Source organism: Panthera leo, chromosome A1 (genome assembly GCF_018350215.1).
Source record: "Panthera leo isolate Ple1 chromosome A1, P.leo_Ple1_pat1.1, whole genome shotgun sequence".
NCBI classification, from domain to species: Eukaryota; Metazoa; Chordata; class Mammalia; order Carnivora; family Felidae; genus Panthera; species Panthera leo.
Window position 1 is genome coordinate 180,253,258 of NC_056679.1, and position 15,274 is coordinate 180,268,531.

General features: G+C 48.2%; 1 protein-coding gene across 2 annotated transcripts in view; it reads right to left on the reverse strand.

Annotated features, from left to right (window-relative positions):
* The window catches only part of WWC1 (WW and C2 domain containing 1), a 155,180-nt gene that overhangs the window by 24,469 nt on the left and 115,437 nt on the right, over window positions 1–15,274 (reverse strand). For both annotated transcript variants that reach the window (XM_042947325.1, XM_042947315.1), the window contains exons 10-15: window positions 14,388–14,477; window positions 13,020–13,555; window positions 9,908–10,016; window positions 9,391–9,471; window positions 8,389–8,475; window positions 7,010–7,202 (exon numbers count right to left, since the gene is read on the reverse strand). In XM_042947325.1, coding sequence (XP_042803259.1) covers window positions 7,010–7,202; window positions 8,389–8,475; window positions 9,391–9,471; window positions 9,908–10,016; window positions 13,020–13,555; window positions 14,388–14,477 — 1,096 coding nt within the window. The remainder of the gene's footprint in view (window positions 1–7,009; window positions 7,203–8,388; window positions 8,476–9,390; window positions 9,472–9,907; window positions 10,017–13,019; window positions 13,556–14,387; window positions 14,478–15,274) is intronic.

Sequence of the window (15,274 nt, forward strand, 5' to 3'; positions counted from 1 at the left end):
ATGATCACCACAGTAAGTTTACATCCACCACCTCATGGCTAGAAATTTTTTTTCTTATAATGAGACCTTTAAGATCTCCTCTCCTAACAACTTCCAAATATGCAATACAGTGTTGTTTATGTACCATAGTCCCCACGGACTACAGTGCATGGTTAGAACTTATTTACCTTATGACTGGAAGTTTGTACCTTTTGACCCTTCACCCATTTCCCCTACCCCCCACCTGTGACAACGATCAATCTGTTTTTTGTTATTATGATTTGGTTTTATAGATTTCACATGTAAGTGAGATCATACAAGTATTTGTATTTCTCTTTCTGGGTTATTTCACTTCATATAACGTTCTCAAGGTCCATCCATGTTGTGACATAAAATTTGCCATCTTAATTAAAGTGTATAGTTCAGGGGCGCCTGGGTGGCTCAGTCAGCTAAGCGAGCAACTTCAGCTCAGGTCATGATCTCGCGGTCTATGAGTTCGAACCCCGCGTCGGGCTCTGTGCTGACCGCTCAGAGCCTGCAGCCTGTTTTGGATTCTGTGTCTCCCTCTCTCTCTGACCCTCCCCCGTTCATGCTCTGTCTCTGTCTCAAAAATAAATAAACGTTAAAAAAAATTAAAAAAAAATAAAGTGTATAGTTCAGTAGTGTTAAATACAGCTACATTGTTATGAAACAGATATCCAGTACTTTTTTCATCTTGGAAATCTGAAACTCTACACCCATTAAGTAACTTCCCTTTTCCCTTCCCCTGGTCCCTGGCAACCACCATTCTACTTTCTGTTTCTGTGAATTTGATGACTCTAGGTCCCTCATATAAGTGCAATCACACAATATTTGTCTTTTTGTGACTGGCTTATGTGATTTAACACAATGTTCTCAAAGTTCATTCATGTTATAGCATGGGACGGGATTTCTTTCCTTTTTAAGGCTGAATAATATTCCATTATATCAAGAGACCACATTTTTAAATCCATTTATCCACTGATACACTTTTAGGTTGCTTCTGTCTCATGGCTATTGTGAAGAATGTTGCTATCATTGGGTGTAACCTTGGATATATACCCAGTTGTGAGATTGCTAGATGTATGGTAATTCTATTTTTAATTTTTTGAGAAACCCCCACCCTCGTTTCCATAGCAGCTCTGCATAATGTTTTACCACCAACAGTGCACAAGTGGTTTCTTTATTCCACATCCTTGCAAACATTTGCTATTTCTTGTCTCTTAGATAACAGCCTTTCTAAGAAGGGTGAGGTGCTATCTCACTGTGACTCTGATTTGCATTTCCCTGATGATCAGTGATGGTGAGCATCTTTTTCTGTACCTGTTGGCCTTCTGTATGTCTTCTTTAGAAAAATGTTTATTAAGAGCCTCTGCACATTTTTATATTGGATTTTTTGATTTTTTGCTATGGAGTTGTATGAGTTCTTTATACATTTTGGATATTAACCCCTTATCAGATACATGATTTGCAAATATTTCCTCCTATTCAGCAGGTTGCCTTTCCATTTTGTTGATGATTTCCTTTGCTGTACAGATTTTTAATTTGATGTAGTCCCATCTGTTTATTTTTGCTTTTGTTGCCTGTGCTTTTGGAGTCAGATCCAAAAATTATCACCAAGACCAATGTCAAGGAAGAAGATTTTGCACAACTCAAAGGGCCAGCAACAGGGGACTGGAGAAATAAACTATAATATATCTACACAATGGGATATTATATAGACATGTATAAAAAATGAGAAAGATCTCTAGGTGCTGATGTGGACAGACTTCCAGGCTGTATTGTTAAGGGAAAAAATAGAATAGTGCAGAAAAGAATATGCAGTATGCTACTTTTTGTATAAGAAATGGAAAGAGGGATAAGAATACATATATTTTCTCTCTCTCTCTCTCTCTCTAAATATATATATATATATATATATATATATATATATATATATATATATATTTATTTCTCTTTCTGGCTTATGTATATATACATACTATATTGCACCATATTTGAAGTGCAAAGGGTAGTGAACATTATCACATGCACGTATGTGCAACAAGAAATAATGGGAAGATAAAGACAACACTAATAAAGTGGGTAGCTATACAGGGTAGGTGGTGGAATTGGGTGCAAGGGGCAGGGAAGCAAGATTGCTTTTGAGTAAACCTTTCTATACAGTTTTTCTTTGAATGGTGTAAATGGATGCCTTAAGATGAAAACAACCTCCACAAAATTAATCTCACTGAATATAACCTCCCAGAGAGGGGATTTATTTCCAGTGACTTGACTTTTTACCATACATCCTTAGTGGAAAAAATGACCAAATACTTTTAATCATTCTTCACAGGTCTTACTATTGTTTCAACATGTCCTCTTTGGAAGAGCCCCAACCAGGTTTGGGGTTAGCAAATTCACTGTCCTGAAACACAACAGTGGCTGTGCCAGCGGGTGGTAGAAATACCACAAGCTGGTTTGTGAAGTGGGCCAGTAGCTGAGTGGAGGCTTGGGTGGTACCTGGGATGGGGAGGGGGCTCCCCAATCTACCTGGGATCCTTTCTACCAGTTTTTCCTTCTATTAGGATGCACCAGGGCATGGCATGGACTGTGCAAACTCATTGTGTGTCTAAAGGTTAATTTCTAGAACAGTGGTGAGCAAGTGGAGAAAACAAGGTAAATGACTCCTACCTGCAGGACTAGAGTCCGTTCAGGAATTAAATACCTGTGCATTTTAGTCACCTGTAATAAATTTAAATATACACAAATATGTGTATATTACTCATTTACTCACTTAATAAATGTCCTCTGAGCACTTTGCAGACTCTGGAGCCATAGAAACATGTAAGACAGGATGTTGCCCCCAAAGGGGTCACACTTTCTTGTGAAGACAGACAAATGTGTCAGATATTACAGTTCAGAACAGGCCAGGCCATGTTTGAGGGGCAAGGGGGAAAGAATATAATGACAGCTTTGAGGTGTAACACTGCCATCAGATTATTATTAATTCCAACAAGATATACTGTCTATTTTGGGCTGGCTCATAGGTATAAATGTGGCCTACTTTGGTAAATGATGCCCTGTGAGGGCATTCATTTATTTATTCAGTACACACAGATAGCTAAGTAGCCTCTATGTGCCAGACACTGTTTTGAAGGCTGGGGATACAGTAGGATTTAAGGCAGATAAGAATCTCTGTCCTCATGAGCTTACATTCCAGTCTGGGGGAATCAGATAAACAAATCAGTAAGTAAAGTCAGTGTACTATTTCATGCATTACTAAGAAAGAAAAATAGTTGTCAATTACACTCTGACCTGTCATCTAGTATAAACTGCATCTTGATTCTAGAGATTTGATAAAATGTGAAAATCATGTATACCCTAAAATCTGTAATACTGATAAATGTTAGGTGGGGGAACGTGCTGCAGAGAAAAATAACACGGGGGCGGGGGACAAGAGTGGAGGGGGAATGTAATTTTTAAATAGGATGGAAGAAAGACCTCCCTGAGAAGGTGACATCTGGGTCAAGCCCACAATGAGGCGGGAGAGTGAGCCCTGTCCATCAGTATCTGGGAGAAGAGAATTCTGGTCAGAGGGGCCAGCAAGTGCAAAGGCCTGGGGCAAGGAGCATGCTGGTATATTCAAGGGGAACAGGGAGGCTGGAGGAAGAGTCTGGGGATAAAATCTGAGAGATAACAAGAGACAGATCCCCGAGGGCCTTGGAGGGCAGGCAAGGGGCCCAGGAGTTGACTCCAGATGGACACAGAAGCGAATGTAAAGTTTTAGGTAGAGGAGTGTAAGCACTGATTTGCAATTTAATAGGATCACTCTGGTGACTCTGTTGAGAGGAGATGAAGGGAGGCAAGGATAGACCAAGGAGACCCAGGAGAGACTGCTGCGCAATCCAGGTGACAGACAGCAGTGGGACAGGAGCAGCGCTAAGTGGCCGGGGTCTAGGGATCTTCTGAAGAGGGACCTGCCAGGAATTCCTAAAGGATTAGATGTGGAGCGGAGAGGAAGAGACAGGTCAAGGATGAGCCTGTGGTCTCTGGCCTGGGCAGTGGAAGAACAGAGTTGCTTTTAGCTGAGACAGTAAAAACACAGGAAGACAGATCAGGAGTGTGCTTATGGACAAGTTCATCTGAGATGCCTCCTGGACAAGCAAGAGAAGATGTGGAACAGACAGCAGAGGTGTTATACAGCTGCGAGTGGGGAGGCCCAGGCTGGAGCCATACATCTGACATGGTGTTTGAAGCGGGAGAATGAGATGAGATTACCAAGGCAGTGAATGCAAACAGAAAAGGGGAGAGGGGTGAGTCCTGAGCCCTGACACACAGCAGTTGGGGAAATGAGAAGAATCAGCCAAGGAGACAGAGATGCCAGTGATGAGGGAAGAACACTGAGAGTGAGGTGCTGGGGAAGCCAAGTCAGGGCAAAGGAGGCCGAGGAGGATTCTGGGAGCAACTGAATCAAACACAGTCGACAGGCCAAGGAGGGTGAGGATGGAGAAGTGGCCACTGGGGTTAGCTACGAGGAGGCCACGGATGACCTCGGGGAGCACATTTCTAGCAGAATGATGACGGCAAAATCCCACGTGAACTGGGTTACAGAGAGAACATTTCACCTTTTGCTATAAAGGAAAGAAACAAAGTAGTAGCTGGAGGGAGAAATGGGTAAAATCTTTCTTTTTTTTTTTTTTTGTTTTTTTTTTGTTTTTTTTTTGTTTCTTAAGAGAATTAATAGCCTGTTGGTGTACTGATAGGCCAGGCCCAGCAGAGGAGTGAAGACTGAAGAGAGGAGAGAGCCAGAAAATAACAGGTAGTGAGAAGTTGCCTCACATGGCAGTGGGGGGGGCGCCAACCTCAGAGCCAGGAGAAATGGCAAGAACCCAAGAAGCGTGGGGAGCAAGGCCCTCAGCAGGGGGAGTATGAGGGTGGGAGAAGAGGCCAGAAGTCTGGGGACAGGGGAGAGGGTAAGAATTTGCCCCTGGGAAGGGGAAGGCAGTACCAGTGCTGAGTAGCATTAGGGCTCATGCGAGGTTTGTGACCACAATTTTAACACGAGACCATACGGCATGGCTGTGTTTTAGTGCATGGACGGAGAGTTCACTTTGACAGGGCTGGGTTTTCCCAGGTGGGGATGGCAAGGTGAAAAAAGCCTCTTTGTTGTAATGGTTAACTATGGAATAGGAGGGGTGCCTGGGAAGTGGGCTTTCTTAACAGAACCTGCTCTGAGTGGCACTGAGCTTAGCAGCTAGGGAGTGGACAACAGGGTGCAGCTGGAAAGCCTGTGATTATGCCATGCTAAAGCATTCAGTAGAACAGTTGCCGGAGATAGTGGGCAAGGCAGGCCACGTGTTCATCCAAACCCATAATCCAGGTCTGTGGACAGGGGGGACGTGGTAACCACCTGAGAGGCGGGACAGTATGAAGGCTATGTGTAAAGAAGCTGCAACCAGGAAGCGGACTTCTCCACTTACTCAATGGATGACCTAGGCAGGTTACTTAGCCCTTTTGCGTCTTGATCCTTCATCTGTCAAGTGGAGGCAATCCTAACGCTTCTTCCTCAGGCTGCTGTGAGCGTTAAGGGAGACACTGCATGCAGATTTCTTAGCCCAGTACTACAAACAGACGCTGCTCAGGATGGGTACCACTGTGGCAGCCTGGCTGATTAAGCAGCTCAAAGCAGACCAGGGATTCCCCAAACCCAGCAGTGTAGGGAGACCGCGTGGGAGCACACGGCCTTTCTAGTGTCTCACTTCCTCGCTTACTCCTCTAGCCACCAAAACACGGCAGCCTGACACTCTATATCCCCACAGGATACGGGAAAGTAGATTTCCCATTGGCCACAGACAGAGACAAGCCACAGTGGGATGAGCGCTTTGGCTGCTGCCATGGCAACCAGCAATGGCCACACTTCAATTAGGAAGGAGAAATAAAAGACATCCAATTAGGAGAAGAAAATAGGATTGAGTCTCTTCTCATTGAGGAATTCCCAGGGCTGAGGAAATGTTTCACAGAAGAGCCTGGGATTGGAAAAGCTTTCTGCTCTGGTGCCCAATATCTACCATGCTCACCAGTCTTCAGTCACTGTCCTACCTGTGGGTTCCAGGGAGCACCACACTGGTACAAACACCAAGGGGCTGATGTTGGTGGGCTGCAGAAGGGGAGCTGCCTAGCTTCTAACTGCTCATGGCTCTTCTTGATTGTGTGACCTTGGGAAGGTTCTTTTACCTCTCTCTAACTCGGTTTCCTCACTGATATAACAGTACTTGTTTTATAAGATTTTAGTGAGGGTCAGATAGAAAAACTACACATAAGGGGCTTAGCTCAATGTCCACCACATAAACTGCATTCAATCTATGGATGCTATTGCATTATTGTCAGTAGTAACATCAACAACATAAATGGCAATGATGCTGTTTTGTACCCCAGCTGAGGAGAGCAGGGGACTGATAGTCAGTGAGCATCTAGTATGTGCAGACACACTGTTGTTTTACATCCTTGCTATGGGGACCAGCGGCAATCAGCAGTACTTGGGAGCTTATCAGAAATGCAGAATCTCTTGGTGCCTGCCCCCACTACTGCCCCAGACTTGCTGAATCAGAATCTGAATTTTAACCAGAGCCCCAGGTAACTTGTGTGCATGTTCAAGTTCCAGAAACACAGCTTTAAGCCTCATTTAATCCTCAGAGAACCATCTGTGAGGTGGGCAGTGTTAGCTGGATTTTACAGATAAGGAAACTGAGACTGAGAATTAAAGAGTCCTAGGCAACGCAGCCTCGGGCACAAGGGATGAAGCCCTGTAGTTCCATGGTTGACAAAGGGGCTTCCCGCCTCCTCGCCCCCTGCTCTCAATGAGTGTGCCAATGCTGTTCACCTGTGCAACAGTCCCTGCCTGGAACCCAAGACTAGCTTAACACTACAGCCTGTGTTTTCTCCAAGCCTTCTCCCTGAAATACAAGGTGGGCCAATCTCCAGAAGGACAGACGGCTGGACAGTCAGACAGACAGACAGGCACAGCCCTCACCAGGCACTCCTCCAGATGGCTTCTATCGGTGGTACAGACATCAACTCTTAAGGTCTTCTGGTGAAGGGCTGGATAGGACATGGACACCCAGAACATTTCATTGAACACGAGAGTGTCTGAGGCATCCAGGGGCCGGGTCCGGAACAGGCAGGTGGTGCTTTCGGAGCAGGGAAGGATAGCTACACGAATGTTCCTAGAGAGAGACAGAGGAGAGCCTGAGTCAGCCTGGGTCTGGGATAATGTGTTGGGCTAAACTGTTGCCGCAAATCCCTAAGACAATAACAGTGGAGGAGTTTGTAATTTCTCAAGCGGTTATGCAGATATTTGTAAGGGAAGCAGAGAGGGCCCCAAGGATAACAATTGCTCTTCCTTCTCCCAAATCTCCAATCCTTAGAACCTCAAAGAGTATGGAACCTGAGGTCAACAGTGTGCAAACTTCTGTGCACAGAAGGATTAGCAAGATTGTTAACACTCAGGAATCCTTATACAGCTGCTGGTAGGAAGGCAAAATGCTACCGCCCCTGCAGAGGGGAATGTGACAACCCTAACACAATTCCAGATGCACTGGCCTTGTGACCCCATTCACCTTGCTTCTAGACACTCTTCTACAAATACCACTGTACAAGTACCAATGAGATATGGAGAAGGTTACTTGTTCTGGCACTGTTTGTAAGAGCAAATGACTAAAGACAACCCTAGTGTCTAATCTTCTTTATTCTGTTTGTCCTGCTTTCCTCCTGTCTTTCCCTTTCCCACATGTCACAGCCTCAGATGCTGGCCGGGTACAGACCTCAGAAATATAAGCTCCTGTTGCTGCCCCAATGCCTATCATCTAAAGGAGAAACCTGCAGGCAGGTGAATGCAATGAAACGTAAACCCGGTCTGCCAAGGCAAGAGCCAACAGGCAAATAGCACAGGTGTTTGCTGTATAATCAACTGTAAGGTAATACCCATCACGCCCTTCCAATAGAAGCACAGTGACAGGCGCAGGCTCTTGAGAATTTCAGGCCTCTTTCTGTGTGCAATATTTGAGCTTAGAGCAGATAATAGGGGCCATGACCCTCTTCTTTGTGAGGCTTCAAGTTCAAAGGGCAAGGATTTGCTCACCACCCCGCTCTTAGTGCTGGCACATGGTAGGTGCTCACAATGTGCTTGTGAAGGAACTGAAACTGCCTACAGTGCTTCTCGTTCCAGTCAGCGAGTTTGCCATCACGCCTGTATCCACATCCACATTCACAGTACTGACACTGTGCATCATGGCCACACAGATGAAATACGCACGGGGCCCGATGGTGCAGCGGGCAAGGGCAGGAGAGTGCCCCCAGGGATGGCCGCAGAGGTTGAGAGGCTCATACAAACCCTGTCAGCCACATACTCACACTTTCTGGTCTTGTTGCAGCAACAGAGCAGAAAGGTTACTGAGCTGGATGATTAATATTGCAAATTGCTTATTCTTCTCATCGTACCTGAAATGGAGAGGGACATATGGAGCACGTATGAGTAACACATTTCTCTCTCTCTTAATCATCACAGACGTGGCTGCTGGCTGCTTGGGGGACTGTGGGGAACTTGAGAGCACAGGCCCAGTGCTTTGGGCCATGTAGGGATGCAGGTTCAGACCTGCCGGTCTGAATTCTTATTTTTATTTTTTTTTAAATGAAGTGTCAGCTTAGATTTCCGTTTTTTTTTTTTTTTTTTTTTTTTTACATTTATTTATTTTGAGAGAGACAGAGTGTGAGCGGGGAAGGGCCAGAGAGAGAGGGAGAATCCCCAGCAGGCTCCACGCAGTCAATGCGCAGAGCCCAACGCGGGGCTTCAACCCCATGAAACCGTGCCGTCATGACCCAAGCCGAAATCGAGAGTGGGATGCTCAACCGACTGAGCCACCCAGGTGCCCCTATCAGTCTGAATGTTTAAGGAGAAGCCAGAAGATTGTGCTGTGTGAAATCTCTTGATACTTGAATATTGGCAATTTCTACTAAAAATAATATTGTGGCCATCCTGCATCAAGGGAAAACACAGGAACAACAAATCTGGGCTGCAGCCCCCAATGGCTGAAACTTCAATGGGACAGTAAGCCAAAAAACCACAGCAACAATGGCCCCAAAAAACAAGGCACAGGAGGTCTTGGTCATGGTCTTGCTCTGCCACTGGCCAGCTCAGTGAGTTGGGGCAAGTAACAAGGTCTTCAAAGCCTCATTCTTCTCTTTGGTAAAATGTGGAGGTGAGAGGGAGGGAAAGGGTTGGCCCTCTTTAGTTAGGAGGCCACAAGTGTCGGCAGGTCCTGCTGGTTCTGCCTTTCTCCCCTAGGCAGCCATGAAGGTCAAAACTGGGAAGATGCGGCTGACCACCCATGTGCTCCTGCCCTCCCAGTCACTTACTTCAGGGCAATCTGAACCCGGGTTGCACCCACTGCTTCGGATTCGTCACTGTCAAAAGCGGCAGCTTCTGAAGCACCCGGTCTGAGAGGCAACACAGGGAAGAAGGAGGGTCAGGCTTCCCTGCAGTCACCTGGGGCCAAAGTCATCTTCCAGAAACAGGGTTCCCTCTGGGAGGGCACAGTCGGGTCCTCAAGGAGGAAAGTCTGGGTCAGCTCAGACTCCCTGCAGATTCCGCCTTCCCACAACTGCTCAGGATTCCTGTCTTGAAGGGGCTGCACTTCCTCCAGCATGAACTCCCCCAGCCATACGCTCCTTAATGGCAATCGTGGAACTGGCACTCCCGCGAATGTGAAGTGCCCCCAGCCAGGAGGAGCAGCACTGTCTGCATCTTCAGCCTATACCACACAGGGCTGAGTCACCTGGCCATGCCCTTCTGTGGGTTCCTCCCACATACCTGAGGGGGCCCAGGCTCTGCATACTCAGACTTCCCAGAGACAGTCAAGACTCAGGGACCCACCTCTGCACAGAAGCCTCATACACACCACTGTCCCCGGCCACGGATTCATCTGACACAGCAGCTGACACACAGGCCACTTTCAGGCTGCACCCCTGGGCTGTATTCACAGCTGGAGAAAGGAAGGATGGCAAGACAGGATTCAGAAACCAGGACACTGTCTTTGCAACACACACTTATGACCTACCCTCTGCCCCAAGAGAGTCCTGCCAAATACCACCACTGAACTCGACAGCAAGGTCCTGCCTTCCTTTGGGGTGAAGGAAGGGGTAGCGGATGATTCTGTGTTTAGCATCCCAGACTTGGAAGCCAAACTGCATGGGTTCAAATCTCAGCTCCACCACTTACGGCTTCATGACAGTGGGACGTGGATTTCACCTCTCGAACCCTTGGATTCCTTATCTGTAAAACGGGAATAACAACACTTACCTGGTAGGGCTGCTGGGGGGGACTCAATGAGACATTATAGGGAAGTCCTCAGTACAGAGACTGGTGCAGGAAAATGCTGTAAAATTCAGCACCACTATCCTTATTGCAACGGTCATTCCCAGCACTATGGTGATGCCTTCTAGATCAATCCCTACACACCTGGGGCGGGGCGGGGCAAAGTAACAACTGCTGGACCCTTGGGAGGGGCAAGTAGAAGAAAAGGGAAGATTTCAGCACGAGCTCTCCTGCTCTGCCTATCCCATTCCACTCCTAACTCAGCTCTCCAGCTCCCTCCCCTTGACGGAGGGCCTCAAAGGTCTCCGACCCAGGGCTCAGACCAGGCACTTGGCTCATGCTGCACATTCCTTCCTTCTTCAAGTCACAAGCGCTGGAGGCGTGGCAGGCCAGGCTCAGAGCTACCAGCATGGATAGGAAGGCTCCTGAGCTCCATGCAGTGGGAGGGCAAGACCAGATTCAGGCCCTTCAACCTCACAGCTGGCACTTCTGACTGCCTGCTGTGTGCCAGGCCCTGGGGCAGCCTGGAGAAGAGGCTGGGGATGGGCCAGGCTGGGGAAAGGGATGGTGACATTGAGCCTGGGAGAAGCAAAGTGGCCATCTGGGTGCAGCTCTCCCAACCCGTGTTCCATGCCTGCTGCGGCCAGCGGAGACCTCCCGCCTTCAGACCCATGCATCTCCACCCTTCACTAAACCACTTAAGGAGATTAATTTGTCTGCTGACTGAACAGCGGCACTAATCACATAACCTGCTTAGTGTCGAGCTCAGCCTGGCATCACTCACTGCAGGGACGGCTTTTGGAGATGGCATGAAGGGAATGCCATCCTGAGACATGTGTGGTCCTTGGCCCACAAGCACCGAGGACACTCTGGGGGAGACAAGGAGGGTCACTCCCAGCACCTTGCTGGGTCCCTGACTTGGCTTATTGCCAGCCTTTGACAGAATGTCAAGAGCTCTTCTGAAGCCTCATTACAGGTTCCACCTGCACTCGCTCCTCTCCAGGGGACAATTTTCTGAAGTTTGCCACCTGCTGTAGTAGGAAGCCTGTTTTTATTTTTATTTGAGAGCACTCAGCAAGACTCCCTTCCTGATGAGGGAGCCCCAGGGATCTCTCGGCACCTCTTCTAAGGAAATGGCTGGCAATCACCCAGCAGACCCTTTAATTAACCAGGAAATTTCGTCTCCCCCCTCCCCGCCCCCCCCCCCCTTGCTCCCACCAGCCCTTGCACACGAAGAGATAATTCTGGGCATAGCGGCCAGAGCCTTATGGCTGAGATGGGTCTAGCTTCTTCCAGCTGGCGTTACAAGGAGCCAGGAGCAGGAGCCCTGTGCGCACGAAGCCAGCACATGTCTTAGTGTGGGTTCTGGGCAGGTGGTCCTGACCGTATCTTGTATACCTATACTCAATAAATCATGGCCAGGAAAGCCTGGGAGCCCCAGGGCACCCTGCTCACAGTTCTGACCTTCACATCAGATGGGCGTGGTGGGGCCAGTGAGCACCAGAAGTGTCCCAGGAATAAACACACAGGGCTGCCTCACATCCTGAGAGGAGTGTGACAATAAAGAGGTTGGGTTCTGGGGTCAGGAAAACCCAGATTCCAATCCCTTCTTTCCCACTTGCTGGCTGGGGGACCCATAGCAAGTAATATCACCTCTCTAAACCTCTGTCTCCTCATCTGTGAAATGGGCATAACAGAAGTAACCTATTTCACTGTATAAACCACACAGCCCGTCACACAACATACCCCAATAAAATGTAACTATTATAATATATAATAGAATTTTTCTAAAGAATTTTTCTAAAGAATTTTTCTCCTAATAAATCATAACTGTCACCATCATCATCTTCTGTTTTAGAGATTCCTACCTGAATCTCAATCTATACCAAAATATTCTTTCTGACCCCATGCAGAGTGGGAGCCAGATCCTGTCATTCCCTGGCTTCAAATGGTCATATGGGTCCTTGCTGCTATTAGGATAAAATCCAAACTCCTTACCATGGCCCACCAGGCCTTAAATGACTGGGCCCTTCCTGATTCTCTGGTTTGCTGGTGACCTCTAACCTGTGGCCTCAGAGATTTTGCTCTTACTTTTCCCAAAGCTGGCTCCTTCTCACCGTTTAAATGCTCACCCAAATGTCGTCTTCCTTCACAACCCAGTCTGAACTGACAGCTCCACCCCCACCTGAGAGGCCCCATCACATCCCATTTTATTTTCCTCCTAGGGCCTTTACTGGTCTGGTTGTATAGTTAATGTCTGTGCCTTCAATGGCATGTAAGCGTCTTGGGGACAGGGACCTGGAGCTTGCCAGTCTTCCACACTGTGTCCTTGTGAGTCACCCTGTGCCTGGCGCATGGCCCATATGCTGACTGAATAAATGAAGGAATCCATGTACAGCCATTAGCACAAGATCTGGCATTTAGTTTTAACAGATGCTTAATATCAATTGAATGAATGGATCCATCATGGAAAAACCCTTAGCCTGGGACCTGGAACGTAGTGGGTACGTAAAAATAATGTCTCCTGAATGAATAAATGGACTGATATACACGTAAAGCCTGGGCAGATAGAAAGCAGTCGGTAAATGGCCCTAATTATCACTGGGGTCTGCACTCAGGCCTGAGTGCAGTTCCTACCCTGCCCCCCCCCCTTCGTGGTCCCCCTCTGTACCTTGGCCCAACTGTTTGCCCTCCGTTCCTGGTTCCTCCGGCCGGTACCTCTCCCGGGTGCCACTGCCAAGGCTCAGTTCACAGAGAGTGGCACTCAGCTCTGGGTCGTCAAACTCCAGGGGGCTCAGGAAGGTGTCTCCAGCCAGCAGGGGGTCAGCAATGAGAGGGGAGCAGGGCGGGGACGGAGAGGAGAGTGAGGAGCGGGGGGACAGGGAGGTCATGGACTTTGGGGTGCCAGACAGGGAGCGCAGGGCCTGCAGGCGGCTGCCCCCCTCCGCCTTCTGGGTCTTTGCCACCTCGTCCTCATGGATAGTGGTGATGCAGCCTGAGGGCCGGAAGCCCGTGGCCCCCTCCAGGAGCAGAAACTCCACCTTGCTCTGCAGCTCCGAGTCCAGCTGCTCGAAGGGGTCGTAGTAGAGATCAGTGAAGCTGGCTGAGGTGGAGGAGTCCAGGCTAGAGGCGGCTAGAGAGCCCCGGCTGGATGCGAGGGATCCAGGACTGCTGCCTGAGGAGAGGGACTGCATGCTGCTTGAGAGGCTGGGGGCACGAAGACAACAGAGGGTGAGGACACACAGAAGGAAATGGGCCACCCTGAACCTCCTTCTTGGCTCTGAGAAGCCCTATGGCTGCTCGGAACACTTAATTTTGTTGGACCCCCTTGACAGTCTCCAGGGGAGACCATGCACCCCCATTTCACTAAAAAGGCATCCTGAGAAGGCCACATGATCAGAAAGTGGCAGAAGGGGGATTCCAATCCAAGTCAGCGGCCTTAAAAGTCCACTTTTTCCCGTTTGCCAAACCTCCACTGGCCGTAGTCCATTTTTACACTATGTTTTCTTGTATGAATCCAGCCCTATTTCTTGATATTTTTCTTCAAATAAACTCACTCTTTACTCTTCAACACATTTATTTTAAAAGGAAACTTTACACCCTAAGTGGGATTGGAAAAGCAGCATCATTTACGACAAATAGAAGGCAAGGATTAAAAATATCTGATGGAACAAAATATATTAAATTCCAGCGATATGCTGTTGCCCACTGAGGCCCAGGCCTGAGGCCTGTTCTCTCTGCGTTGGCAAAGCAGGTGGGCAGATATTAGAGATGTGAATGGCACCTGACCGGGGGGGGTGGGGGGGGGGTCTTCTCGGTGCTGTCAGGAGGGCTGAGGGCACCATGGTGCAGACAGGTGAGGGACCCTGCCCTGGCCATGCCACATCAGCCTCGAGTCCACCAGCCTAACCAGCTGCCCCCTGTGTTTCCAAATGTCCACACTCAAGCCATGGAGGACCCAGGAAGGGCAGAGCCTGGGCGACCTCAGGATGCTGGTGTCTGGCTGTCCCCAAGGCCACACTTGTGGCCCACTGCTCACCTTTTCAGCTGGGAATGCAGAGCTGCTACCTGCCGGGTGGCTTCCTCCAGTTCTCTCACCAGCTGGTTCCTCTTACTGTTTAACTTTAACCTGAAGGAAGAGAAGGCATGAGTGGGGAGCACGAGGGGGAATCCAGCCTCCATCTTCCTAGACGAAGAATCACAGGCATATACGTGTGAAGATGTACATGCAGATCCACAAACACACAAGAATTTTCTGGGAGTGTTTTACTATGATCTTTGGGGGAGATATGGCCCCCACATATGATCCTATAGGAACTGCTATATTCGTCACCTACTATATAACAGGCACTGTGCTAGGAAATGGGTAACACTGCCTTCATTCATTTGTACAAGAACCCTGCACAGCAAAATGGTTTTTACCACTTTACATATGAGGAAATTGAGGCGCTTAAGAGTTAAATAATTTAATGCTGGAGGATTAGTGGTAGAATTAGAATTCCACCCAAGCAGCCCTCCCTTCTCCTCCTTTTCCCTCCTTCCTTCCCATCCATTGGCCCCTACTCACCCACCAATATTTGCTTAGTGCCTACCTCATACGAGAACCTGGTGGCACTTGGCACTAGGGATAAAGATATAAGCAAAACAGAACTTGTTTCTGCACTTATGGAGCTCACATTCTGCTGGGGAGGGTGGGGGAGGACACACATTAAAAAAGTACTCAAATATCGAATATCTAATGAACATACTGTGTGTCAAGGTTTAGGAATAAAAAGTACGGAATAGTGGAAAAGAACACAGGAGAGACCCAATTTAGACTAGCAGGTGGGATTCTTGGAGCAAGTGGCTTTGTGGCTTAGCCTGTGCTGTACTGAGCTCCCTGGGCTCACAGTTGGACCTTTCATAGCTTCCCTGGCAGCTGGGTAG